Genomic DNA, 26,781 nt, shown 5'->3' on the forward strand with positions numbered 1-26,781 from the left:
CGCCGATTTTCGTATTTCAAATTCGGAAATTATTCAACGGAAAAAGGAAACAATATCGAAAACATAAAACCCACTCCGAGATCCATTTAAATGATCTTTTTTTATGTTTCGAACAAAAAGCTAATGAAAACATGAAGGTGATAAGATCCACATACAATACCTATCCATTCTCACATGGATTGCTTAGTTCTACTAGAAGTGCACTTCTGTTAACGGTTTCACCAACAATACACCAAAGGTACTACATTTTGCTTATGGTCAAGCTCATCGTAACAATAAAAACTAACGTAAACACGCACACATACACACACACTGGTTTTGTTTCAAGTGTACTCCACAATTTTGAGTAGCTTAAGCTATTCGCAAAGTCGTTTTTTTTTAAATGCGTGATCCTGATGTCATTCGCTCGGTCAACGATACAACTGCACGATACGATATATTACGCCTAGAACACAGACGCGAAGACTAGCATGCGTAAACCTTCCTGTTACCCGTTGTTAACATTTCGACGCAAACCGCAGCACATTGGCCGCTTTGTGCTGTTTGCATTTGTTTTTTGCCATCTCGTACGTGCGACAGAGCACCAGATCCGAGTACGCCTGGCGATACTCACGCGACATTACCACGTAGATGATCGGATTGATGCAGGTGGTCAGATAGATCAGCAAATATGACACCACGTTCAGTACCTGCATGCTAGGACGGAACAGCTTCACCACCGTAATCGGTAGGTAGCAAACGAGAAATGCCAGAAAAATCACCAGTATCATCTGCAACAGCTTCCGATCCTTGGCGGACATCTTGCCCGCGCTCATGATCGAGGCACCGGATGTGTTGAGATGCTTCTTGCGCTTTCGCGCATTCACATTGCTCGCATTGCGCCGCACACCTGGTCCCGATGCTGTGGCGTACCGTTGATTTCGAGGTTTAACGTTGCTATTCTCCAGATATCCTTCATCAGTTTGTGGCGGTATCTAAAATTAGAAGCAAACGTCCATTAGCTGTGCACGCTAACTCGGTAACCTCGCTGGCGATTATTGCAGGAAGCGATCAATTATCACCCTCGTAGCACTACAATCACAGCGATCGACAATGTTCTTATCGCGCTTGGTGTTTACCGAAGCTGCCCGGCCCGATATATCATCTGTCGATGATGTACCGCAGAATATTTCATTCTCCGTGCTCGAATCGATGTAGTGCCAATCGGTGTGTTGACTGAAGTTGATGTACGATAGTGGTGGCGGGCAATCGTCCTTTTGGCTACGCGAGTGTTCTTTCTCAGGAGTAATCGTAGCAGACGAGCCCGCATGCTGGCCCGGATGCTGTTGATTACTGACTCCGCTGGAAACGTCCTCCATGCTGTTGTCGTCCAGATTTTCGCTTGCCAGATCTTTGGTCCGCAGAGCGGTCGATCGTACTATGTAGAATATGCGAGCGTAGCAAATAATGATCGCCAGACAGGGCAGTGCAAATGCTATCAAAAACAGGAACTGTTTTGGGGAATGCCCTGTGGAAATGAAAGTGTGATGCATAATTCCGGTGTGATTCTGGCAGTTCTGTTATATGCTTACGCTGACTATCGGGCAGTATGGAGCACGAGTGAATGCCAATGTCCAGACCAAACTTTCCCCATTTCTCGTGCCACGTCGGTAGCAGTGAGCCGAACCCCAAGATCCAGGTAAACGCCACCATAAGACACAGGTTCTTCGTACGATAAATTCTACAAATTAGACGTCGACAAGAACGGAAGAGAAGATCACAATATGTGCAAAACTCGTTTGAAGTTCGATGCCTTACCTTTGATACAACCGCTGATGGCCGATCATAATATAGCGATTGATTGTGATGGCCAGTATGGTAAACAGCGAAACGGCAAGCAAACCGTACCGCATCATCGGCAGCAACCGGCAGAACACATCCCCATACAGCCAGGCCTGGTGCCAGAAGGTGCTCGCGGCCAGCGGCAAATTGAAGCAGCAGAACAACAAATCAGAGAACGATAAATTCATGATGAAAACAGCCGTTGCGTTGCGCGTCTGAAATGGGCGGGAAACGAGGTTGGCACACAAATATTCCGATCAGTACTTCGATCAGCTGTGGGCGGCAGGTGTGCGTGAAGTGGCTAACGCGGTTATGTGGAAGGGGCCAATATATATCTCGCGCCACGCTCTATCGACACTTTTGTTTGCGTTACACGAGGGGTGCACATTAATCCGTTTGAATCACAGCACCTGTTTTATAGCGCACCGCGAGTAGCCAACCATCTTTCATCACTAATCCTTTGGCTCTCGCGTACGTACCTTCTTACTCTTGATCAAGGCCACTATTGTCAGCAGGTTGCCTGGAACGCCAACGACCATGTACGCTATGCACGTCACCGTTGCGATGTTGAGTAGCGCCCGTGGATATCCGGTGTAGAGCGGGATGGCATCAGTTGATCCTGTTGGTATAATGGTGGAGGAAAACCCCCCATACCGGTGGGATGGAGAAGAAGGGACATGTTGCATCACTTGGAAGAATAGCCGAGCGGCATGCGTCATGCGTCATGCATCACTGTTTACCATTGTTGGTGATGTTATACTCGTAGTGGCGAGCATATTCTTGATAATAGTGCTTCGGATCACTTTCGCCATCGCCCAATAGATCCATCGTGCACGGTTCTCATGCACGCAAGAGTTGAGGACTCGCTAATGACACATTCTGCAATCAGGAAAGACGGGACACGAACACTCACAACCTGTAAAGTTCAAAGTCCAACCCAACTGCCGGAAAAAAATTTCCCGGGGGTTTTCACCTTTCCGGAGATAAACTCACAAACAGATGTCTTCCTTCTGAAACGTCCACTCGCTCTACCGGTTCGCCAAAAATTGGCCACTTGGCCGCTCGTGTGCTGGCGGCTGCCGCGAATTTACTGTGAAGATTCTAGCCACTTCAAAAATCCACCCCGTTCTGGCCACAACGACGAGCGTACAGCGACGGTGTTGATGATGATTGTTGTTCGAACCGCGGCACACATTCTTAACAACAACCCCGCACCCATGCCGTCAACCACCGCCACCGCCCCCGCCCCCGCCGCCTGGAGCCCTGGGGATGGGTAAAGGGGTGGTCCGTATCGGGTTCGGCTGCACGCGTCTTCTAGTGCGCCCCGAGGAAATTAACCAAACGTACACTGAACAGGGACGCCGATTAGCGGCCGAGCGAATCTCCCGGCTGGACCATGTCCGGGGCACGAATCAGCGCACCGTCCAGATACTTTTGGGTGGGAGCGAGGGATACTTGATGCTACGCTGTTACGGTCCACTGGAAGAAGCCGGAGACCCGGAGACGGAACCGGACTGGAGGTCGTCGGGAGGTTGGTTGTGAGTTTGTGAGAAAAAAAAACAACAACAACAGCAACAAATAGCCAAACAGAATGCATATAAAAATAGAATCAATTTATGCGCACAACAACCAGCACCCAGTTGGTTACAGAGCGCGGTTTATGTTTTTTTGTTGGTGCGTTGATTATATTTTTTCTGCTTCGATTTTACTACACACAAGAAACGCACGGCCAAACGACAACAACACCATCCAATAAGAGAGTTCCAGAAAAAAACGGAAAGATTCAGCAAAACCTTCACCGATGAGATGATATAAAAATCAAACGTGAGAAGGAAACTCTTCCCAAAATGGGTTACGACATTGCGCGGATGTTGGCACTGTTGGTTGACTCGTGGCGATCTCTGCTTGACACACAATGTACGATTTTACTACCGGAATACGTCGAACCACGCACACGCTGGATAATCGTCCGACGACAATTCTTGCCCATGGACGGTAACGCACTACAACGGGCAACCGTTAATGCAACAACGTTCCTATCGGGTGTTCGATGAGACTGACCTGGCGAATACTGGTGCTGCTAAAATAGGGCACACGTACAAACATACACACATCCTCGCACCAACACACACACACATGCATGCGGTCACACACTGGTGCTAGTTCATTGTTTACTTTATTTTGTAATGTAAACTAATTTAGCCGACACCGTAGGATGAAGAAACACTTCGTCCGACACGCTGGACGGTGGTCTTCCGAAACAGGACCGCAGCGAAATGGCTGGCGATGGAGGTGGTAGTGTGGTCTGTAAAGTACGAGGAAGCGAGGTAGGCTTTTCTCGTTTTCACTAGACGAAAGGGAAATTCATGTCGATATCGCGGCAGGAAATGTTTGATGTTGCTTGTACGCAAGCGGCAGATCCGTTTGTGTGGAGCTTGCGTGCAAGGTGCCTAATAATTTGAATTCACGCTTCGAACGATTTGGTATCCATGGCAACAACACACGTTTCTACGAAGTGGGCATTGAATGGGAAGGTGTGGAACATCGTGTTGTTTTCAAAACATGCAACCGTAATTAGCAGTAATTAGTCTGTTATTTAGCTATAGCATTACATCAGGATATTTTGATACTCCGTTTTTTTTAAGTTTTATATGTTTTGGATACAAAAAATAGACAATTAAAACTAATTTCCATCTGTACATTGCCTTACAGAAGAGATTGATGACAGATATTTAATTTTTTTCTGATTGCATTCCCTTTTTATGTGACAATACACGAATGCCGCTACGCCTGATGTAAGAAAAGGAGAAACAAAACCCAGGTGAAGCTTCTCTCTTCTTCACAGCTATTTTGTTTCGTCCTTTTTCTGTACTATTTTATGCGTCCCTTCCTAATCCTATTGCTGCAGGATGCTGGCCACATTTTCACGGGTCATTATCGACAAAAAACGGCAGCTGGAATAATGATCATTACAAGCGAGAAATATTTATTTTGAGAGGCAATGCAGACTGAAGAGACTTTCACAATTTTTTTTTGCATTAGTTTTAGTGTAATTAAAAAAATGCAGAGTGAATACTTATCTGCAAAGAGTTTATGATTTAAACATTTAAAGTTTATGACTATTTTTGTCTAATATTCCGAAGCTCGGGAATCGAATCCTGCTCGCCTTCTTTCCGATGTAATGTGCATATGTACGCATTTCATCTCCTGCTTTGTATTGTTTTGTTTTCTACTGTTGCACAACTGTTCGATCAAAAGAGAGGATGAGAGCGTGCGTTACTCTCCGAAAACAGTCCAGCGAGAGCGAAGGTTAGGCAGTGCTCTAGCACTGTGTTGCATGTCGTATGTTGCACGTCACGATCATAAGACGAAAAAAATCTATTAACCAAACAACGTAGTTACAAAAAAACAAATGAGAAATAAATTCCACAGGCAGTCCCCGAGATACAATATTATAATGCTACTATCCGCGAAAAATTCGCGTATCTTGAGTCCAGGTGTAATATTGTTTATATTTCATAGTTACAGGGTCTATTTTCTTCTCTGCTGTTTATTTATTCAGCATTTCAGGCGACATTTTTTTAAAGAAAATGTTAACATAGTTGGAATATTCTTTTTTTAAAATCTACAAACATTAAACACACCTTAGATCCCACAATCTCTGGGAATTCATTGAAATTTTACGAGTCGAACTATTAGTCAAATAACTATTCACCGAAGTTTCATATGAATGACTTTTTTTTAAACAAGTAAAAACCAAAATATTCCGATTTTGTTTATCGGTCACTCTTTTACTCTGTAACTTAAAACATATTCTAAACATAACAGAAAACTTCTATGATAAAACTATATATTTTCTGATTATATTGATTATATTTTCTGCATAATTCGTATGTAGAAAATTGCAACACATTGTGTTGCATCGTTGGTTCGCAAGAGCGCTGCCTAAGCGGCTCAACCCAAGCGCAGCACGAGGCGTGTTTCAAATCGTACCGCGTGATTCTTTGCACATTAACGACCAGCGCACCAGTTGCCACAGTGCCGAGCGCGGCGTTAGATGCAGAAGTTAGACGAAGCGATCGACAACACATTCCAAGCCGGCAGCGCACACGTTTTGACGACGTCTGCAACGACAAAACGATAACACACACGCGGCCCCTGTTCGAGTTGGTTCCGAACAGCACTTTTTTCGATGAGCTGCAGCAGTTCATCATTTCGTTGTTTACATTTCCACCACCAGCCCTAGATGATAAGAAGAATCGGGCAAGGCAAATAGGACGAGATTCGAACAGCGATCGTCACGGTTCCACAGTGTGTCCCCGTGCGTACAAATAATATGTAGCACGGTGCTGTTTGCGTATCAGTGAGAAAAGACAAATATTTGAGTGTTAAAAAGAAGTGCAACTGATTAGTGAGCGGCTGTGGCTGTGCGTGAACCCATGTCGTCGATTTGTTATCGGAGTCCATTGCTCTGGGTCCTACTATCGCCTTTATCGCATCATCGTTGTGCCAGTGTGTTTTAAAAAGTTGACAAACGTCCACAAAGCACTGTGAAGAACGTCTTCTGCAGGCATAATTCTGGACCGTCGTGTGATTGATTTCCCCAAGTTGTGAACCTCAAGCAAGCTCAACTATTCCTTAACTCCTTTCCATCGTTACCGTATATCACCTTGGATTGATCATACAATGAGCGTCTTCACCTATCGCCTGCTTGCATTAACCGTGGTGTACTTTACCTGCCTCAAGGTTGGCCAAATGCTGTTTCAAACACTGGGCAGCGGTGACGTAGAAAATTAAATAAAAAAATATTATCCCTCAAGGACGAAGTGACCGGAAACACACACACACACAAACGTGAGATTGCAAAATGAATGCGAGTGAAATTGCGGTATCGCAACCCAAGTAATGCACGTCAGTGAGAACCAGGCATTAGGGTTGAAGAAGGTTAAACCTCGTAACGCGTCGAGAACCTGAACGGCAGCCTCGGATCTAAAAGGGGGAGAAACAGTTCGAAGCAATGTTGTGGAAAAGGTGTACCAAAAGTGTGACAAAGTTTACTACGTGAAGACGAACCGGTGTGGTGTGAAAAGTTCCTTACGCAATAAACGATCAAGAATCTCATCAACCTTTAAGACTTGAGCTCCGCTTAATGTTGCGGCCCGTGTTTAGTGTATAAAACTCATAAGTAAGTACTTTTGCGTGACTTCTACTTTTAAGCAAGGAAGCCTTTGATTGTTATTGTACGCGGCTTGGAACACTTGTCAATAAGACAATGCCCTTTCCCTGACGCACGTTCGATCGATGCGGTTTGTGTCCCTTTCCCCTCCCGGTTGTCTCCATTTGCCAACTGAAGTGTAAAACGTTAAATCAAACACACAATTATTTAACCACCCCGATGAGTAACACCCAGCAAACACCAGCGATCATCGATCGGAAAACATTAATCCACGGTCCACTGTGTGTGTGTTTGAGTTTTTTTATTGGTTTAACCCACGATGTGATCACACACGCAAGGCGGTATGGCGCGACCGTTGTGCCCCGAATGATTAGAAATCGGAACCAACCACCGGCGTACGTCAGGGGTACTTCGACGTTTCTTGGGGCCCATTTTGAGGTTCATTTTGTTCGAGGGAAGTAACTTTGAAAAAAATCGCTAACGATAATGATAAAAACTATCAACATGTTGTGTGTTTTTTTGCGTGTTCCATGTGTCACAATGCACAACACATACACGCACACACACAAGTGGTTGGGTTTCCGTTTTCCTGGTTGTTCCGTTGTACCGATTAGCTGGAAGCAAGCTGTCTACGTTGATTCGATTGCTCCGGACCTAGGTTGGTGGCAAAGGTATTCCACTGTTTGACTCATCGATTAAGTCCCGGCGGTACATGTCTTACAAGACGTGCCAATAGCACCTTGAAATGGCAACAGTCGCGCGAAACCGCAAGTGTTTAACGCTTGCGGGCTGTGAGTCATAGGCACGCACATGCACTACACTATCAACTGTTTAAACAATGCTGTGCCGTTTTTACCTCCCGTTTAATTTTCCCCAAACGGTCTTCAAAAATAAAGACAAGGTAGAAAAAGTCTAAAATATGACTCGTTGATAGCATTTATATAGAAACTAGTATTGTGTGTCATACTCAAGGCGTTTGAGCAGAACCATTTATGTCAATATTCATAGAAAAGTCATTTGAATCATACGAAAATTCTCAAGAAATATAAGATAGATTCATCTTACGTGAGGGTTCCTTTAAATAAGGAATTGACTGCCAAAAGATTAATGAATCATCAGAGCAGTTGCGGTTGCCTATCAGTTAAACTTCAGATAGTAAAGCAATGATTAAATTGTTGTTTGGTAATATCCAAAATGATTGATTGAGTTGAACGAAATTACCATAACAGAATTAAAATCTGAAATTGAGGACAAGATCAACAGAATAATATTAAAGGTCCACTAATAGGAAATAACCACTGCAATGGCCTTGCCCAATCCAATGATATTAAATTACTCAGGTTAAAAAGTTTGTAGGGTGTTCTTCCAGGCATAGATGATCCAGAATAAGTTACTTAAAAGTTGTGGAATTTTCATAAAACTTTAACTTTAATTTTAGAAAATGCCTTATCCTTAAATGAACTGTCTGGCAATGATATTTGACCTCATACCATCCACCTTCATTTAATCCAAACCCTCCTGCTCTAGAAGAAATGTCTTTACATGCTATTAAAGTATGCAGTATAAGAATTTCATTCGTTTCTACTACATCTTCTACTCGCCGGGGTCATTTTCACGATTGAGATGACGTTCACGCCAACGCCTTCTACTGGATGCGTATTTGCTCCACACAGACACACACACGGCTTGGTGACCCTTTTTAATTGGTGTTAATTGCATTTAATTTCGTTGATCGAATGTTCGACGGCGTTAGAGGGTGCCTGCTCTTTCCTATGCCATCACTGGCCGTTCGAACTGTAAACGAGCTCGACGCGAAACGACGCAAAGCCTAAGAAGGGAAACGACTTCTTTCACTCCAAATCTAACTACAATGACCACTGACCTCGTACCAACCGGAGTCTAAAAAGACCAACTGTGTCCTTTTTTTATGGATTCATTTCTCAGAATGTCACTTCGATTGGGTAAAAGTCAGTGCGTCTTGAAGGCAGTGAATGAATTCGCTGTTCGTATTACACCCAGCTGCACTTGCATCTCAGTCTTTTGTTTGCTTTATGCTTGGGTGGTATGCAGCGTGGAACAAAGAAGCGCGATACTGTTACTGGTTGCATGATTTTTAATTTCTTGCAGCACCGAATGGGAGGTAGAAATAAAACTTAAGCTCAAGCTTACCCCACCCAATCCAACTTAATTGTTGTGGTAGCTTTGTTTACGTTGTCGTGTTCTCGTTCTCGTTTCTTGCAGTCATTTCATTGATTAGTGCATACATAAGTATTTTTTATGTAGTCGGATGCACCTCCAACATAAACATTAGTCCCCACCATTGTACCGTTCGGCGACTAGTGTTTGTTTTCCATTCACAAACGTTCTACTAGATAACGTAGTGTTCGGTGCGTCCCATTCTACCCAGAAGAACAACCCTTTCTCACTGTCTGCTGTCTAGTAAACGCGCCATTGAGCTGTCTAATAAATAAAAGTAAATAAGCTCTCAACCTCAACCCAATGCCAGTCACATTGCATCATCACGGCTTGGTGAAATGCACCCGATAAGGACGTTGTGCTTACCGAGAGATGGCAGTTGCCACTATTTGTCACACACGCCTCTCAAAGCCTTATCTTTCTCGGGCCTGTGTTCTATAAGCGACCCGTTTGTCCCGCTCAGAATGCATCGTTTCGAACCGGCTTTGCTTGGTGCGATGTAACTGCTTGATCGGTGATCGCGCGCAGTAATTTCCCTTTCGGAACCTTTTTGTGTGATTTCGATTCTTTTTAATCATGACACTGAGCACACACCATTCAGTATTGCAGTTTGCTGGTACTCATGCGGCACACCACCACAAATAATCGCGCACAAAACTGATCTTCTGGCGAGGAGATGAGAACAGCGCAGCGAAATCTCTCCGCCGATGATGGACTGTTTATTTGCTTAACATATTTTAGCTTTTCCACAATTATATCCACACTCGCGTAGGAAACTCTCTAGCCGGTCACGAGTGATCAACTCTGCCCATTCTCATTTCTGTTGGTCCTTTTTTCTATTTACAGCCAACTGCTCTGCACCCATTCCGCTGGATGCCATGGACGAACTCATGAACGGAACCCTTCAACGTCTGCCATTCGACGAGGATGGACGATGGAGCAATGCCACTTCCGTTTTGACAACGATCGGAACGTCCGCGGAGGTGCGGGATGATAGTGACTTCCCGGACGAAACCAGCAGGTAAGCCAGAACATAGGCGACGGGGGTCTGTTCTGCCGAAAACGTGTGAAGTGGGACGTGGAATGTATCGAACGTGCCAACGCTGACGAGTTTATTGCCTTTTGGCGCGTTCTGTCCACAACAGTACGATTCAAATTTCACCATTAGCCCGGACCGGACTTTTATGCTAATCAATGCGCATAAAACCATCATGAAGGGAATGGTTTCTGGAAGGCGCACTGTTTCTGGCAATTCAATATCTAGTGCCTGTGACCACTACTATCGTGGAGTGTTTTGGGAACATGCGGAACATAAGCATACACAACTGTAACAATTTTCCTGGGCCTGTTTGGCGATGCAAACCAGAAACGCTGCGCTCCAAACACCATACATTTGCAACATGGAGCAAATGAAGCGAAAAAGCAACATTCGAGCTGATCGGCTGATGTTGGTTGGTTCGCACCAACCCTAGACCGTAACAGCCACCGATGTGTCTATCAACAGGGAAATCACGATCAAATAAGCCCTGCTCGCATCAAAATGCCCCATGCGAACAGCAAGTCAAATAAACCCCATCCACCATAAGGTTCCAAATTAAAAAAGGAAATAAGCAATGAAATTTTGTGCAAAGCGAACTACACAAACCCGGCACAGGGGATTACGGAATTGCACGCGGACGTAATGGTACTTCCTGCGCGCGCGCATGTGTGTGTGTGTGTTTGCGGACAACGACTGCATGTACTAACCCCTGTTTTGGGGTTAGACTGCATGAACCACAAAAACAACCCGCTGCCAACTTCTGGGACAATTTCTAGAACAAAATTATGCCATTCTGAGTGAGGAAGAACTGCTCACCACACTCAAAATTTGTGATCAACCGTAGAGGGGAGCCAATCATTACCAGAGCCAATTGACTAATAAAGTTGCGGGTCGTATCGTATGGAGGGATGGATAGAATTTCCAGTTGACCTATGATCTCTATCACAATCTCCCTTATTAGATTCGTTTGGCATGCATTAGTTGGTTGGCTGGGACCGTTTTATTGCAATGTTTTCAACGTATTTAAAGGAACTAAGATAGGACTTGTAAGCACCCAAAATCCACCAGCAAACATGGGTTAATCATCGTCCGATGTCATTCGTCCGTTCCAAGAATGTTATTCATGACAAACAATTTCCTTGCGCGACTGCGTGTCTGGTGAGCTCTGTTGGAATTAATTGCCGGGCGCGATCACTGGCAGTGGAGAGTGTGTCTTAGACTGGGAGGCTGACTCATATTGCTCACGTTTGCCACATAACTTCACTCGTTGTTGGCTGAAACCTGAGTAATTCCAACAGAGCTGAAGTGCTGTGAAGGCTTTCGTGACTAGCCTCAACAGCTATTGGGGAGCTGTTGTCGGAGCAGCACCTCCGTTACAGTGCAAAACTGTCTATTTATAGAACATCTTTGTCGTTTTTGTAATGTAACCCCTCCACCAAGGGACTGTAACGATAGTTTTGTTTTTATCACTTTACATTCATTTCAATCTTAATCAATCTTGTACATGTTTTGCTAGCTCTTTATCAATCGTACATTAAAATTTACATTGTAAGTACAATTGCATAGCCATCAGTGCAGCATTCCTTTCACTCGGTAACGATAAACTTTGTAGCACCTTCAAGCAATTAAGGTTAGGAAAAGAGCGAACGATTAGTTCCGTTCAGCGAGCCTGCGTCATCTGAGGCAAGTGGCCGTGTAAACGGTAACCCATCGTCCGCTCTTCTATCCCATCTTGTGCAGCCCGATGCCGCCCGATTTTCCAGCACACAACAACTCTTATTTATTTCGACGGTGGTAGGCAAAGGGAAACAACAAAAAACCCACCCGGCGCTTCATGGATCTGGTAGACATATCAGACCGCGGAGAGTAATCCGATATCCAGTATGGATGGATCTGTGTTTTGATGGACCTTAGAAGCCCAACAAACTCTGGTGCGAGTTAACGGCGAAGAATGTCTCCTTTCACAATGAGAAACCCCTTTTGGATAGCATTGACATTTAACCAACGCGGGGTGGGTTTTGGGTCTATTGAAGGCTATCTGAGGGTTTGAATCGGAGCTTCAATTCTTCTTCAAATTTTTCTGCGTCTGATAACGGGTAGAAGAAAAAATCATAAAACAAACACATAATCGTTTGCGATACGATGCTCTTCATCCGCAAAACACTCTTTTAAATCTTGATTAGTTCGTCCAAACGTCCCAACGTGGATGGTTTGTCTCGAAATAACTAACCAAATAAACCGCCCTGACTCAACCCCCATTCGCTTTCGGTTCTCCTTCGCATGATTCCCAACATTACCGAGAATGTGTAGCATAAACGCTTGTCACAATAAGAAACATTGCATTTCCTTCCACGACTGCTGCATACTCTTTCTTTGCCCTGTTCAACCCAACCGTTAACTTCCTGCTCGGACTCCCGCGCTTGATCGACGTCGCGCGGAGTTTTCTGTTTATAAATAAAACGGATAAACCACGCTCCAGCTCTTTGTCCGGATGTTGTCGTGTCTTCGTTGCCGGGTATCGCACTCGAAGCAGACCATCCCATGTGCATCCTTCCCGAGACATACATACTGCGGTTAGGATTACACTAACCGCTTAAGAAAGCGAATGAAATGAAGTTTTGGAAAAGAAGTTGCCACGGGAGTTACAGTGTCAGCTGACCGTGTTTAAACAATTCGGCCATAATCGTTGGACGAATTGGTCTTAGACGGCCTCTTGGACGTATGGGAAGTAAATAAAAGGATCGTTTATTGATTTAGTGTCGAGTTACAATTGTGGAGGACTTCAAGGGAATGGTACCCAATATCTAGCTCATGGATGACGGATTTAAGTTTCCTTCGGACCACTTGCAACCATTGATCGATGTCTTCATCTTTGCTTCACAGATTTTCCCGCCCACTGCTCACATTTGCTGCCGTTACCACTATAACGATTATGATAACAGGAATTGTTGGCAATCTGCTTACCATAGTCGCACTGCTTAAATGTCCCAAGGTGCGAAACGTTGCAGCAGCCTTCATTATCAGGTAGGTTACCCTTGGACGTTAAAGTATGGGAAATGTTAAAAACATATTGATTATACTGAGAGTCGTATTACCTCGTCGATCAACTATGAAGCCCATCAAACGAAAGATTATATCGAATATCCTTCTTCGAAAATTCATCATCTGAGAAGTCTTTATACAGACCTTCACAACAATCCCCCCCGTATGCAGGACTAACCATCCCGCTACGGGTAAATAATGCCAAAGAAAGCCAGAAAAAATGTGGCAGATGCAGAAGAAGAACACTGATCTCTAAATATAACGATCTCATTATTTCGCCCTCTACATCAACACCAGCCTATGTATCGCGGACTGTCTGTTTTGCATAATCGTCCTGCCATTCAACGCGTTGCGCTTCATCCAGGGCACGTGGAACCACGGCGAAACCCTCTGCACGCTGATAACGTTTATGCAATATGGTAGCGTCGGTGTGTCGCTGCTTTGCATCACGATGATCAGCATAAACCGGTACGTATCGAGACGTAGACCCGCTTCCTTCCGGTGTTGCTAATGGTTCTTTTATCCCTTCCTCTACAGCTACATCATGATCGCACACTACAGCATTTATCCGAAGGTGTACAAAACGTCTTGGATTATAGTGATGATCATTGCCTGCTGGTTGTTTTCCTACGGCTTCCAACTGCCAACACTATTCGGAGTTTGGGGTACGGAACGACTCTCACACTTACTGTCCGTTCGGGCAAGCGATTTATAGGTATGGCCATTTTTAATTATAGGAAAATTCGGATACAACCATCAGTTGGGCACCTGCTCTATCCTGCCAGACGACGAAGGACGTAGCAGTAAAACGGCCATGTTCATCATTGCCTTCATCATTCCGTGCATTATTATCGTGATATGCTACAGTCGCATCTTTTGCGTCGTACACAAGTAAAATTGCACCCTCTTTATACAGCCAAACACTTGCACACTTGCTAACTAATGCCTCTTTGCTCTTTGCTCAGATCGGACAAGCGAATGAAAAACCATTCCAAATCACAGTGCAACATTCCAAACAATCTGCGATCGGCAGTTGATCCGGCATCACCACTATCGGCCGGTAGCTCCAGTTCGGCCAATAATAACTCCATTAGCTACACGGCGAGTTCATCTGCGGTGAAGGTGGCTGGTACCCGAAGTGCCGCCGATGCCCGGGATGCAAAGGCCAGACGTAACGAGTGGCGTATCACGAAGATGGTTCTGGCCATTTTTCTTTCGTTTGTGTGTTGCTATCTGCCGATAACCATTTCCAAAATTGTGGATAAAAATGTATCGTATCCAGGTACGTAGCGATATATGGTGTGCACATTGGTGTCAGACTTTTCATTCTAACGTTTTGTGTTGACCTTTTTGCAGTGCTGCATATCATTGGCTATATTATGTTGTACCTTTCTGCGTGCATGAATCCCATCATCTACGTGATCATGAACAAGCAGTATCGGCAAGCGTACAAAACCGTGATCTTCTGCAAACCCTCGCGGTTGCTCGGTTTTGGCGGTAGCAGCGTTGGAGGTAAGCTCAATCGATGCCCAAAAGATGCCCCACAGGGACATGCAGTTGAGAGATACGCAATTGGCACGACGAAGCCACATTATGTAAATGTGTAAACTTTTTTGTACATGTTATTTGTTTGTTTGTTAAGTATGAGAAGAAAAAAACATTCATATGTCAGATCATTGCCACGCTTCTTTGCAATCGATGTACTTTGGTCCATACAGAAAACGTTTTATTGGACATTTATTTTGCTGCCGATAGAACTTTGCTGTGTTATGTCTAGGTAGGTGGTTCCGATGCCAATGTGTGGAGCATCAGTTTAACCTTCGAAAAGATGGAAAGCCTCATCCATCAGTTGACATGACTTTGAATATTAGGATGGACTTTTTTTCTGCATTACATTCGACGAAAGACCAAAAACCTGGACATCGTCTTCAACAGTAACGCACTGCCCGTCACAGCTTATGCTATTTCAGTTTACTGCTTCCAAAATCTTACCCCAAAATCGAACGTCCTGACTTAGATTCCGTTTTCCGTTTTTACTTGTGTGCCTTTTATTTAGAGAAATGGAAAGACATAGGGTACAGTTACAACCACAGTCGTACCATGGTGTCCCAAGTTTCAATAGCCGAACCAGAGTCGCCCCCATCCAGCCGGCTTCGCCAAGGTAACCCGGACCAAATGACGCTACATTCGCCAGTACCGGACAGAGATGGCTGCGCCGTATCATAACTCTTATTTTGTTTTTGGTTGCACTCCGCTTTGCTCTTTCTCGCATTTTTCTGTCTATAAACTTTCTAGCATTGCTTTCTCTACTCTTTATCGCATTGTAATCCTTCTTGTAACTATTTCCAACTGCTCTTTCTATCTCAAAATTCTCATTGAATGTTCATCGCAAAGATTAAACCATGTGACCGAAAGCACTCTGGTCTACATCACAGTCTGGACATGTGCGTGTTTGCCTTTTTCAACTCACAACTTTATACCATTATACCATTTATACTAAGAAAAGCTAGTTGCAATGGTTGTATGATAAAAAAAGCTACTACCACTAAAAAAATGTTTACTATTTACTAAAAATATGTTTCATTTTCTTGCAGATTCGCCGCACCCACAACATTTAGTCGCCATTCAAGATAGTTAGAAGATAAGATTCCTGGACACTGCACACCCCATACGTGGACTGAAAAGCATTATCTTTCTACGAATAATAAGTAGCAGTACTCGGCGAAGCACCAAAACCACAGCGGACTTTAATTAAACACTGATAAGCTAGTTGCTGCTGGCCTAGCGGAGACGTTGTCAATCCTGTGCAGCTACGCCATCGTCATGTTTAGTATCACCATCATTTATGACACCAAAACGACTCCCAACCAACCCAAGTCATAATATTCACGATGCCAAATTAGATTTAAAATGTCTGCAGCCGTGGCGTAAACCAACGAATTTCGAAGACAAGCTTTGTTATTAGCATGTAAGTTAAGCAAACCTAGAATATTACTTTAATGGACTGTGCTGCTTGTAACGCACTACCTTTGAAGGACGCGATAAGTATCCAATGCAAGCTTCAAAGATGCGACACCAAACAAGAAGTAGAATTACTGCAGGAGTTACAGCCGAAAATTACATTTACCGTAACCCGTACAACAGATTCTTGTTATTGGTAGCCAATTAGTTAGGTAAGGTTAAATTATTCACCTTTAGTTCGGATGCTTTACTATTCCAACAACGACTACATCCTACTTCGACTTTCTCTCTACTGTACAAATGAAAACAAAGTAAATAAAGACAGCTCAGAACAAAAACACGTGGCCCAGCAATGCTTTTAACTTCCTTCTGCAATGATATGGGCGACCGCCGGTTTATTGAACTCCTTTCGGCTTAACATTCGCTTCTTCTCAGTCGTGCTTCTCTCAGTACACGACGACTTGGCGTTAAATGTGGCAAAACTGATCTCACTATCGTGTGTTTAAAAATTTGCTTAACTTGCAAACGGCACAAAAATAGCGCTTTCGATAGCAACAGTGCGAAAAACGGTTTAGCGCTCAAGCAAAAACTACCACCTTTCTATTAACAAAGCCTAAGTAAAGCAAATGGCCGTGGGCGAAATGTGGGGGTTATATTTTATATATGCTTAACTTTACCTATAAATACTAGCTGTGCAGCATGTGTTATGTGCCTCTCATCGTCTGGCTGTTTATATGTTTCAAAGAACACTTAAACTATCGCTCATTAATCCAGTTTCAATTTTTTGCTTGTGTTTGTTTTGGTTAACATGATTCAACTGCGTTAAGCCATTTCCTAAAACACAGTGAGACTCTATGATGTTCTTTGCTGTAGTAAAAAAAGCAATTGATTACGGTCTTTAAGTGGATGAGCTATTTAATTTACATTCCTTAAACTTACAAAAAGGGCAACCGTTATCCTGTACAATTGAAAACAACTCGCTAACTCTACTAAAGTTGTCCTTCACTTAACGTGCCTTAAATGGCATCATATATCTTCCATCCGAGCGTAAAATTCATCTTAAAGGAATATAAAACCATCTGTTCTAATGGACAACAATGTTCCAGCATTTAACTGGTAGCACTGTCGTGAAATTGCAGAGCTTCCGCATTGCCGTAGCAACGTCGTTTGAAATCTCCAAGTCGTTTCGGTAGATTTGATTGATCAATTCGGACCGATTGCATCGTGTTGCTAGTAAAACGAGATTATGTCGATTTGGTGTTATAAATGTTGTTAAGAAACAAATCTACGGGACTTACCTGGTCTTGCTCAGCATTACCACACTTCCATTTTCACTTAATTGTTGTGCGTTCAGGGAGTAAAGCTTACACAGATCCTGCAGCTTATCATGCTCTGCTTTGTCTACGTCGTGCAATGTCAGCTCACGCTGCTGATCATCCTGAAGAAACCTGTAACAAAACAAACTACGTTAAATACGATTCTCTTCCTTTCGAACAGAATTATGACACTCAATGAGCATACCTTGATAACAGCTCGTTAACACTTGATATGATAGAAAAGCCAGGCCGTTCCTCACGGATTCTCCTACATCCAGCTCGTATCTCTCGTATCTCATTAGCGAGCGGCAGCCCGGGTGCTATGTTGTTGACTAGAAACGGTGAGCTCATGGTCGATAAATCCGTCCCAATAGGAATCGCCAGATTTGTATCTAAAGTGTTCAAACCGATGCCAGCCACTGACGAGCTCACTGGTTGCATTGCGATTTCACCCACCATTCCGCTAGGAACATTCGCCGATATTAGTAACTCATCAGCGGACATCAGTGTATCATCATCCGGCAGATCATGTTCGGTCTGCTGGTTAACATGGGGCAAGATGGGTCTCCCGATTGCTGAAGATGTCCCAATGGCTCCTGGTGGACGATTACCGTGATATGCCTTACGAAAGTCGTGCTTCGATGCAAACGTAATCATTGCCTCATTCCCGGGCCAATCTGTCAACTCGTCGTCCCCCTCGTGATCCGTCTCATTTGCCAACACCGCCTCTGAATCGCTCGAACTGAGGGAGCTGGAGCTCAGGAAATCGTTAACCTGTCCACCACAGTCCATCAGTTGACCCTGTCCTTCCGGGCCAGCCATCATGAGCATTTGCTTTTTACGGATGTACTTAGACTTACGATGGCGATGCTTCTCTTTCGGGTAGCTGGTTTTTGTCTTTGCATTTACTGCTGCTTTCATCGGTTCTATGACAGTTGCGACGGTCGGTGGTAAGGAGGCAATTTCAGAAAACGAAGGTTGAAATTTGATGCAGTTCTCAACAATGCGTTCACCGAACGGGTGCCCCAACAATGGCTTCGATTCCACTTGATGAAGCGGTCCGGTTTGCGTCGTTCCGAGAGGTTCCATTAAGGGTGCCGTTACTGTGGATACCACTGGAGGTACAACGAGCTGCTGAAGAGCATTTAAACTGTTCGTGGCGGTATTTAATGCCAAAGGCGGTATTCCACCCATACTCGGTTGACTCAGCGGAACACCGACAGCGTTGTTTGTACCGACAGCAACGATTGGGTGATGGGGTGTTTTCCTATCATCATGACCGTGGCTTCCGAGCAAGGGTAAAATCACCCCTCCTTCCAGTGGCATTACCACAGACGGCTGTGGAAGATTTCCCACCGGAAGTAACTGTTGCTGCTGCAACGGGATCGAAAAATTAAACTCTCCACCAGTCGGTACGGGAACTGGAGCAGACGGAGTGCTGCAGGCTGCAGCGGTAGATCGTGAAGCTTCTAGCAAAGCCGATCGCTCACGATCCCTGTCCGCTGATATTCGTTCGATCTTTGAGACGACAGTCTTATTCAACGGTAGTATTCTTTCACACTTCATCATACTAGCCGAGAACGAGGCGGCACGATTGCGACTCTTGTACTCGCTGTAGGACGACCCTTTCGGTCCAAAAAATTCTCGCTGTCTCGGTACGCTGCTGGAATGCTGCTTGCAGAAGTCATAATCCAAACCTCCACGATCGCGCTGACTGCGCTTTCTTTTGCCACAAAAAAGCATCGTGCTCCTGTGGGTGAGGAAAGGAAGGCTTTTTGATTAGGCACAACATTTAACCTTGCATTCAAGTAGCAGGCGATTTACACTGACCTAAAACTATCCGGGCACGCCGAGTGTTTGAAAACGCGCTTCTTCACCGTACCAGCTACGGGAAACAATGGATTCACACCGATATGCGGTGTGGACGGTGTCGTCTCATACTCTACGGCCATACGTTTGTACTTTCGTTTTCGACGCATGTTCGGTCTGTGAATGAGAAGCAACTGAATGAGAAATTCTGTCCACATGTGATGTTCTGTACGCTTCAAATAGTACCTAGCAGGGCTGAAGTTTTCATTCAGCGAATCGGACTCGAAATTCCCCGAAAGTGGCGTCTGGCGCAACTTGAACGTAAACGCCACGGAATGTCTATCGTCCGAATCACTCTGGACGATGTTGTTACTGCCACTGAGATAGGGCGAATCGGCCTGGTTCATCACCATATTGCAAGCCGGGGGATCAGTTGGACTGCTTGAGCTATCCTCTGTCGGTTGTGGGGCACAAGCTGTGAATATACAAATATAACTGGTAAATCAATCTCTACCCCATAAGAAACAAATAGAAACGTTCGAAACTTACGCAAATTCCCCGTCGAACGCGTCCGACGACGCACTCCCCATCGCACCTTACTCGAATTGGTGCGGGAAGTTTCCTCCAACGCCAGTGTCAAGTCGTGCGAAAATTGCTCCATCCTATCGGGAAAAACACATTCGTGTCACGACACAGCGGGAGCCCCCACACAGGAGCGTTCGATAAGAAATGTTTTGCTCTTTGTGTAGCAAGTTTCGGCTTACTCTCCAACACGAGTAGCAATGTTCTAGCGCAAAAATACTTTCCGCCTGACAAACGATACACTCTCTGCTCGGCAAATCGTACTTTTCACGTACGATCGTCACGTTCTCTTATGCGTTTCTTAGTGCGTACGAATGGGCGCCCGCACAGGACACAGGGACATTTCGGCCTAATCGAGGCTAGATCGGCCATATGAGCGTTTTACTGGCGGACCTGTTCCACTTTAGCAAACTGATCGACAATGCTTAATTTACGGTCAACACATCACCAAATGCAGAGGAACGCGAAACGCAGAACCAAAGCAAATCGATCTCGTATTTATTTGTTATTGATGGACATTTGCAGTGTGTCACCGATGACAGTTCGAAATCTGTCACATTTGGTTTCGAAGATGCGAGATTTTGTGTTCAAACATGATGCGAGTCGTTGAATTATTCAAACATTCACGCATTTAACAAAGTGGTTTTTAATGCTCTGCTTAGGATTCTGTTGATATTCTTAGTATTTTTAACTCCCTTATCTGCGTCGTTATGTAAAAATCAGAATCAATACTTATCAGCATCAGAAAATACTTAAAACTCAAATTAATCGCGTCTATTCAGAAGCGCGTTCTATCCATGCTTCCATCCAAATTCTCTCCATCCATCCAAATTCTCTATGGTTGTTCGCCTTCTTCTATTTTTTTGGGTTAGGTGTGGTTAACTGGTTTGTAAACCAATTACAAAATTTGTCAATTCCCACGACCTATTCGTTGTTAGAATGTGAAAGTTAGCCTTGTGATCTCGTGTTGTTTGACCTTGACGATCGCAGAACTTATATATGGTGTCGTTGCGAATTGATTTAGTCTTTGAACCTTACCCCTTCGGTTAACAGGTTTTTCCTCCGAAATCCACTTTATTGAACGAAAAATTCCTCAGCAACATTTCTGTGTGTTTCTGCACAGTTTCGACGTGAATTCATCCGCCATGCTGTCACCATTGACGATCAAGATCACACGATCATCATCACCATCATCAATATCATTGACTTCATTGCGAATCATGCAACTGATTGCAATCAGTGTCTTGCTGTATTTTAGTGCACTCCATAGCCTAGCCCAAGCACAACAACTACAGGTACAGTTATCGTTGTTAAGCTATTATTTATCTTATCTTCTTGCATTCATTCAATATATTTAGGTTTTATCGCACTATCATCTGTTTGAGAAGTGCGTTGGCTTTAAAGAAAGGAAACAGTTGAAGGTCAAGCTATTGATCAGATCGAAAGGTTGCTCCCGGCTCGCTGATCATTTGTTGATTTTGCCATTGTTTCATTTCACAGCCCCAAGACAAGATGGCCAGCGGTGATAACAACTATCAGGTAGTGCAACTTCCAGGCCCACGCACAAAACTAGGAGAGGGTCCGGTTTGGGATATCGAAACCCAGAGTCTTTACTACGTAGATATCAACACACCAGCCGTCCATCGTTACGATTATGCGGGCAATCGTACCTACAGTGCAAAGCTTGGTAAAATATGCGTAGCCCAATATTAATGAATTAAACTTAATATAAATTGATTTCTTCCCCAGAGGGAGCTAAATCCATTTCGTTTATTGTGCTTGTCGCTGGGCAACCGGAACATTTTGTGGTGGGCGAGAACAACCGTGTAACGTTGATCCGTTGGGATGGTCGGTCTGAAGCAGCACATCACGTCCGGGTGCTCGCCGATTTGGGCAACAGTCAAAGTCACGTTCGTTTCAACGATGGAAAGGTTGATCCATCCGGACGACTGTACGCTGGAACGATGCAGCTGGAAAGTTTGGGTGATCTGTTTGCGCAGAAGGAAGGGCAACTTTTCCGTTACACCAATGGAACCATGGTGGTGCAGAAGAAGAACATCAGCATTTCCAACGGACTAACATGGGATGAACCCTTCAATCCGTTGCGCATGTACTACATCGATTCCGCGGCATTGGACGTAAAAGCGTTTGATATCGATGGCAATGGGGATCTCAAGAATGAGACGGTGTTTTTCGATTTGCGTGTTAACGGAGCCCATCCGGGGTATGTTCCCGATGGAATGACAAGTGACGCTGACGGCAGCCTGTACATTGCTACTTGGGGAGGTTCAAAAGTAATGAAAGTTGATAAACGGTACGTATTCTGCATCGTTCGGAACTATTTCCCTATCTGATAATACAACGTTCTTTCTCTACAGTTCCCAACAACTTGTCCAGGAAATCAAAATTCCAGCTGAGCAAGTTACATCGGTTGCTTTCGGTGGTCCACAAATGGATGAACTGTTCGTCACCACTTCTTCAAACGGAGACAAGCCTGCACCGGCTGGGGAACTATTCAAAGTAACCGGTTTGGGCGTCAAGGGAAAACCAATGCACAAAATGATTCTGTAAAAGCAATACATCCACCAGTTTACAATCAAGTAACTTTAATAATAGTTTGCTGCAATCTTTATATCAGTTTAAGTAGTATTCGATTTGTCTTTTTATTAAGGATGGTTGAAATCATACAATGCTCTTTCATAACTAATCGTTTTCCTTCTTCGTCCGATCAGCGCCGGCATCGTTTGTCCATCAAGCGTCCTAGCATTTGAACTTGATGAGCAAAGGAAGCCTTCAATCGGACGGAAAGTATTCGACTATTTTCCACCAGTATCGTGTAGCAAGAGCAGCAAAGAACACCTCGTCTTTGGTGGTCCGTGACACGATTCGGGTGAGGTATTTACCTTTCAGGCCACAACATCGTCAACCTGTTGCGAAGCCATAACGAACGAACAAACTTGTACAATATTTGTTGTACAACCGGTAGAGTTTTCCCTCACAATGCTGCCCACCATAAAACACTTCCCGGCGTGGGAAGCATTCGCGATCCGACAACACCAGAGGAATACGTTGGGTCACGGGGTTCAGCTTCTTAATGTTGTTAATAAATGCCACCATCCAACTTACTTTTCCAACGCGCGCGAGCAACGCATGACATGCGTTTGTTCTGCCGCACACACCGGTTATGGTGTTGCTGTGCGATTCTTATTCGATCTTTGCCAGAATATCAGCTTCCCGGAAAAGGTGATACTCTTTGCTGTCGCCCAGCTCCACCTTAGTGCCTCCGTACTCTGGCAACAGCACCTTTTCGCCGACTTTCACTGCCAGTGGTACATGCTCGCCGGTCTGAGTATTTCGAGCACCGGGTCCGACAGCTACGATCGTTCCTTCGAGCACCTTTGATTGGGCTTTCTCAGGGATAACGATTCCTCCTTTCGTCTTGGTGAGGGCTTCGGCGCGCAGGATCAGCACTCGGTCCAAAAGGGGCAGTAGACGTTTCGTGACAGACTAGAACGGAGGAGCCACCATTAGAGATTTCGTTAAAATATGAATCGGATACCTAAGCCGAGTCCAACAATCGAAGTGCCATGTGCTTGAAACATGACGCAAGGGCGGAGGGTCGGTATTACGTAAGCAAGAACTCCACCACAGAACCAAACGCCGGTTTAATCTTCCAGACCATTTGGATCGATTCAATCATGCGTTTAACCTTTTTTATATTTGGATTGCATTTGAAACAGTTATCATGCGACAACGTTACAGAGAAATTGGAACACATTGATAACAATATCACCCATAAGCAGGAACGAAGAATGTTCCAGAGCTTGCCCTATCTTCTGGAAGCTGGGTCAGACCGAACATCACCCTATCGATCAAAATCCTAGTTTCAACGCTATACCTACCATTTTTCTGTTTTGGCAGTAGATGAAATTAGCTGTCCTGTTGCGGATATACGCAAATAATCTGCTGGTACACGAAAGTATCGTTGAATTCGGTTCAGCAAACGAAATACACCGGCAGAGCGGATAGTTTTCACGACTTTCGCGCACGAGGATCAACTTGACAGCGCTTATATGACCTGGTCCGACCATCCGAGAACATTGTGACATTTGGTAGCATCGAATATTTGACACTTCCAATTTCGATTGCGTCCACGACTTGTTTATTTACGGAAATATGCTACAAAATTCTTTGATAAATAGTTTGATAACTATGTTGTGTTTTTTACACTTCTTAGAATTCGTTCAATAAACCACCATAACAATAAATGTTAATTATAAATTTTCTCTGTACTGTCACAATGGTCTCTAATATGGCCAACAGTCATTTATGCTGTGTGCTAGCCTGCCAGCACATCATCCCCAGCATCATGTTTGAAAATATGTTTTCTTTTTGAAGTTTGTCTGTAGCGAGTAAGTTTAACCGAAAATTATCCCTACGATGGACAATTTAGCTTCTACACCTGCAGAAAATACCGGTCTCATAAGTTGTAAGTTATATGGTTCCTTAATCCCATTAGTACTGTATAATCTGTTGCACGTTATTCAACATGCGTTATGGTTTTAGTGGAGTACAAGCTACGTGCAGCCGTTGCACTAAACAAAGGAGATAAACGCAGTGCAATATTATACCAAACCCTGTCGCTCGGAGCATCGAAGCGACAGAAATACTCTGCAGCATCCCGGCAAAAGTGTGGTCTAGGTAAGAAATGTTCTCCCAACCCAAACCCCGATTTGTTGTGCTCACGCTTTTTGTTTTCGTTTGTAGAAGAATTGATTGGGAAGGTAATCAGGAGTGAACCGAACAAACAAACATCTGCATCACCGAATCGGGATGATTTTGCAGATCTTTGCACACGTTGTGATGAACTACCTACCGAATGGACGGTTATACAGATTGCGAAAGAGTACACACCCATGGCGACCAGTCTGACGCACGAGGAACTGTTGCACGAACCAACATCGATATGTTTAACCGTGTTCCGGTGCAGTGATCCGTGCGAAGGTACACCTTTCGAACCAATTCTAATCAGACTGGATACACCTATCGACAAACCAACCGCAAAGTATCCCAACTACTTCGAACATGTCGCATCAATTCCGCATGAAATTCGGAATGCTATCGCCAACCACGAATCGTTCAGCAACCAAGCCAACAGTCTCGAAGTCGTAGAGCAGCTGATAACTTCAGCAGTGCAACGAACGTGTGAATGGTTGGGTCCATGGTCCAATCTTCTGGTGGGGAAGTTTCGTTCGGCGAGCGATCAAAAGCTTGAGGGCAACATTTTTAACCAAATAGAAGAGTTTTGTGTACATAATCGCATAAATCGCACACGACAGCGGTTGATATCACTTATTGCGCGTCGGTTAGATTTGCTAGATGACTTTCAGCTATTCGAATTGTGCTGCAGTGAGCAGCTCGATTTAGAAGATACCAAGGCGGAAGCGCTGTACACTTTACTAGCCGATATGAAACAGCAAAAGTTCCCTGAAAAGAAGGAAGAACGACTCAATTGCTACCCCGTGCTGCTTATAATCGATGAACTGCTCGATGGTCTGCCGTGGGAAATGGTACATCCAACTGGAGAATTTAGTCGGTTTTCCAACTTCTGGACACTGAGCGAGCTGTATCGAGCGCACGCAACACGAATTAAGAACGGATATTTCATGCTTTCAGCAAAACAATGTTACACGATCATCAATCCGGGTAAGTATGTTGAGTAAAAAAAAAAGATTGCACACGCACGTCCAACTAAACGTCCATTATATTTCCAGATAAAAACCTTAGCAAAATGAGTGCACGGTTGCAGATCTTCTACAAGAAATGGTATCCCGGCTTCGAGCTACTTATCGACCAAGCACCAAAGGAATGTGAATTCAGCGAAGCGCTGCACAAATCAGATGTACTTATGTGAGTTTAGTCGATTACATTTGGATTAGCAATAACCTTCATGAATATTCCTTTCCACATCTTATCGATAGTTATAACGGTCATGGGAGCGGTTTACAGTTTATGAACGGTGAAACGTTACTACAGTGTGATGTCAATTGTGTGACGTTTCTGTTCGGCTGCGAATCTGTCCGGCTATACTCGAATGGTCTGTTTACGGAAATGACCGGGACGCATATGTACTACAATGCAGCCCATTGTCCCACCGTCATTGGTGCTCTATGGGTGCTTACCGATATGTTTACCGATATCTACTCGATGCTACTCGTCGGCAACTGGATACCGACGACTAATCCCATCTATGCCAAGCAAAACATATCTTCCCTGGACACGATGGCGTTGACAGCAGGAAGGTGGCGTAAGTATCGCAGAGCTATCGTTTCCTTTTATTCAGCTACTATTCCAATCCCTGTTTCTAATTGTAGAATTTAAAAAATCATCCTCCAGCACGAAATGTTACGTTGGGAAACATCCCAACTTGTTGAGACTGATGGGTGACTGTAGAATGGTTTACCACCTGCCGCAACGGATTCGGTGTGCGCTCGTCTGCCGTGGTTTGCCCGTTATTAATGAAGCATGCATTTGAATAGTCTCCCATATGTGTAGAGACAGCGTAGAAATGAAGCTATTTTTAAGTGAAACGTTTACCATCCCACCGTACTGTCAAATCTCTGTAGCGACCCGAAGCTAACTACCTTTGCCTGGTGTCTGGTCCTGATCTCTCTATCCTGCAAAACCATCATCCAACGTAACGAAATGTTTCACCAACAACACAACTCGTTTTGAGGTTGACTCCGTCTCGGTCCCTGGTGTCGTATGGCGCATTCGATTACCGTCAATTGGATAATGGAATGAGAATAATCTCACACTGATTCAATTTGCCATCGACC

At 44.4% G+C, this 26,781-nt stretch overlaps 6 protein-coding genes across 8 annotated transcripts; 3 read left to right on the forward strand and 3 right to left on the reverse strand.

Moving 5' to 3' along the window:
- Nucleotides 1-139: 139 nt before the first annotated feature.
- On the reverse strand, nucleotides 140-3,043 carry LOC128296679 (G-protein coupled receptor moody). The gene is made up of 6 exons (XM_053032136.1): nucleotides 2,562-3,043; nucleotides 2,301-2,440; nucleotides 1,798-2,036; nucleotides 1,572-1,720; nucleotides 1,119-1,507; nucleotides 140-974 (listed from the first exon to the last, which is right to left on the reverse strand). Exons 1-6 carry the CDS (start codon nucleotides 2,647-2,649, stop codon nucleotides 498-500), a joined length of 1,482 nt encoding a protein of 493 aa, XP_052888096.1. The 5' UTR covers nucleotides 2,650-3,043; the 3' UTR covers nucleotides 140-497.
- Nucleotides 3,044-5,838: 2,795 nt separating this feature from the next.
- Nucleotides 5,839-16,562, forward strand: LOC128309548 (G-protein coupled receptor moody). 2 transcript variants are annotated; one of them, XM_053045966.1, is made up of 10 exons: nucleotides 5,839-7,006; nucleotides 10,040-10,214; nucleotides 13,116-13,256; nucleotides 13,572-13,742; nucleotides 13,812-13,939; nucleotides 14,012-14,165; nucleotides 14,240-14,556; nucleotides 14,631-14,786; nucleotides 15,333-15,435; nucleotides 15,869-16,562. In XM_053045966.1, the coding sequence occupies exons 2-10, from the start codon at nucleotides 10,072-10,074 to the stop codon at nucleotides 15,906-15,908; spliced, it is 1,353 nt and encodes a 450-aa protein (XP_052901926.1). In that variant the 5' UTR covers nucleotides 5,839-7,006; nucleotides 10,040-10,071; the 3' UTR covers nucleotides 15,909-16,562. The 2 variants fall into 2 exon arrangements, with proteins under 2 accessions (XP_052901926.1, XP_052901927.1); XM_053045967.1 differs by lacking the exon at nucleotides 15,333-15,435.
- A 61-nt stretch (nucleotides 16,563-16,623) lies between these two features.
- On the reverse strand, nucleotides 16,624-20,274 carry LOC128309547 (uncharacterized). Its single transcript, XM_053045965.1, has 6 exons — nucleotides 19,910-20,274; nucleotides 19,607-19,835; nucleotides 19,382-19,537; nucleotides 17,757-19,301; nucleotides 17,534-17,683; nucleotides 16,624-17,465 (listed from the first exon to the last, which is right to left on the reverse strand). Exons 1-6 carry the CDS (start codon nucleotides 20,019-20,021, stop codon nucleotides 17,345-17,347), a joined length of 2,313 nt encoding a protein of 770 aa, XP_052901925.1. The 5' UTR covers nucleotides 20,022-20,274; the 3' UTR covers nucleotides 16,624-17,344.
- Nucleotides 20,275-20,453: 179 nt separating this feature from the next.
- On the forward strand, nucleotides 20,454-23,171 carry LOC128298770 (regucalcin-like). Its single transcript, XM_053034552.1, has 5 exons — nucleotides 20,454-20,466; nucleotides 20,996-21,237; nucleotides 21,443-21,629; nucleotides 21,692-22,256; nucleotides 22,321-23,171. Exons 1-5 carry the CDS (start codon nucleotides 20,454-20,456, stop codon nucleotides 22,511-22,513), a joined length of 1,200 nt encoding a protein of 399 aa, XP_052890512.1. The 3' UTR covers nucleotides 22,514-23,171.
- LOC128299074 (10 kDa heat shock protein, mitochondrial) lies at nucleotides 23,143-23,996 on the reverse strand. The gene is made up of 2 exons (XM_053034927.1): nucleotides 23,845-23,996; nucleotides 23,143-23,449 (listed from the first exon to the last, which is right to left on the reverse strand). Exons 1-2 carry the CDS (start codon nucleotides 23,845-23,847, stop codon nucleotides 23,147-23,149), a joined length of 306 nt encoding a protein of 101 aa, XP_052890887.1. The 5' UTR covers nucleotides 23,848-23,996; the 3' UTR covers nucleotides 23,143-23,146.
- Nucleotides 23,997-24,365: 369 nt separating this feature from the next.
- LOC128299070 (separin) lies at nucleotides 24,366-26,501 on the forward strand. Of its 2 annotated transcripts, none has more exons than XM_053034922.1 (6): nucleotides 24,366-24,431; nucleotides 24,509-24,643; nucleotides 24,710-25,648; nucleotides 25,717-25,852; nucleotides 25,924-26,249; nucleotides 26,317-26,501. In XM_053034922.1, the coding sequence occupies exons 1-6, from the start codon at nucleotides 24,383-24,385 to the stop codon at nucleotides 26,475-26,477; spliced, it is 1,746 nt and encodes a 581-aa protein (XP_052890882.1). In that variant the 5' UTR covers nucleotides 24,366-24,382; the 3' UTR covers nucleotides 26,478-26,501. The 2 variants fall into 2 exon arrangements, with proteins under 2 accessions (XP_052890882.1, XP_052890883.1); XM_053034923.1 differs by having other exon boundaries at nucleotides 26,339-26,501.
- The last annotated feature ends 280 nt before the right edge of the window (nucleotides 26,502-26,781 follow it).

This window comes from Anopheles moucheti, chromosome 2 (genome assembly GCF_943734755.1).
Source record: "Anopheles moucheti chromosome 2, idAnoMoucSN_F20_07, whole genome shotgun sequence".
Classification (NCBI taxonomy): domain Eukaryota; kingdom Metazoa; phylum Arthropoda; class Insecta; order Diptera; family Culicidae; genus Anopheles; species Anopheles moucheti.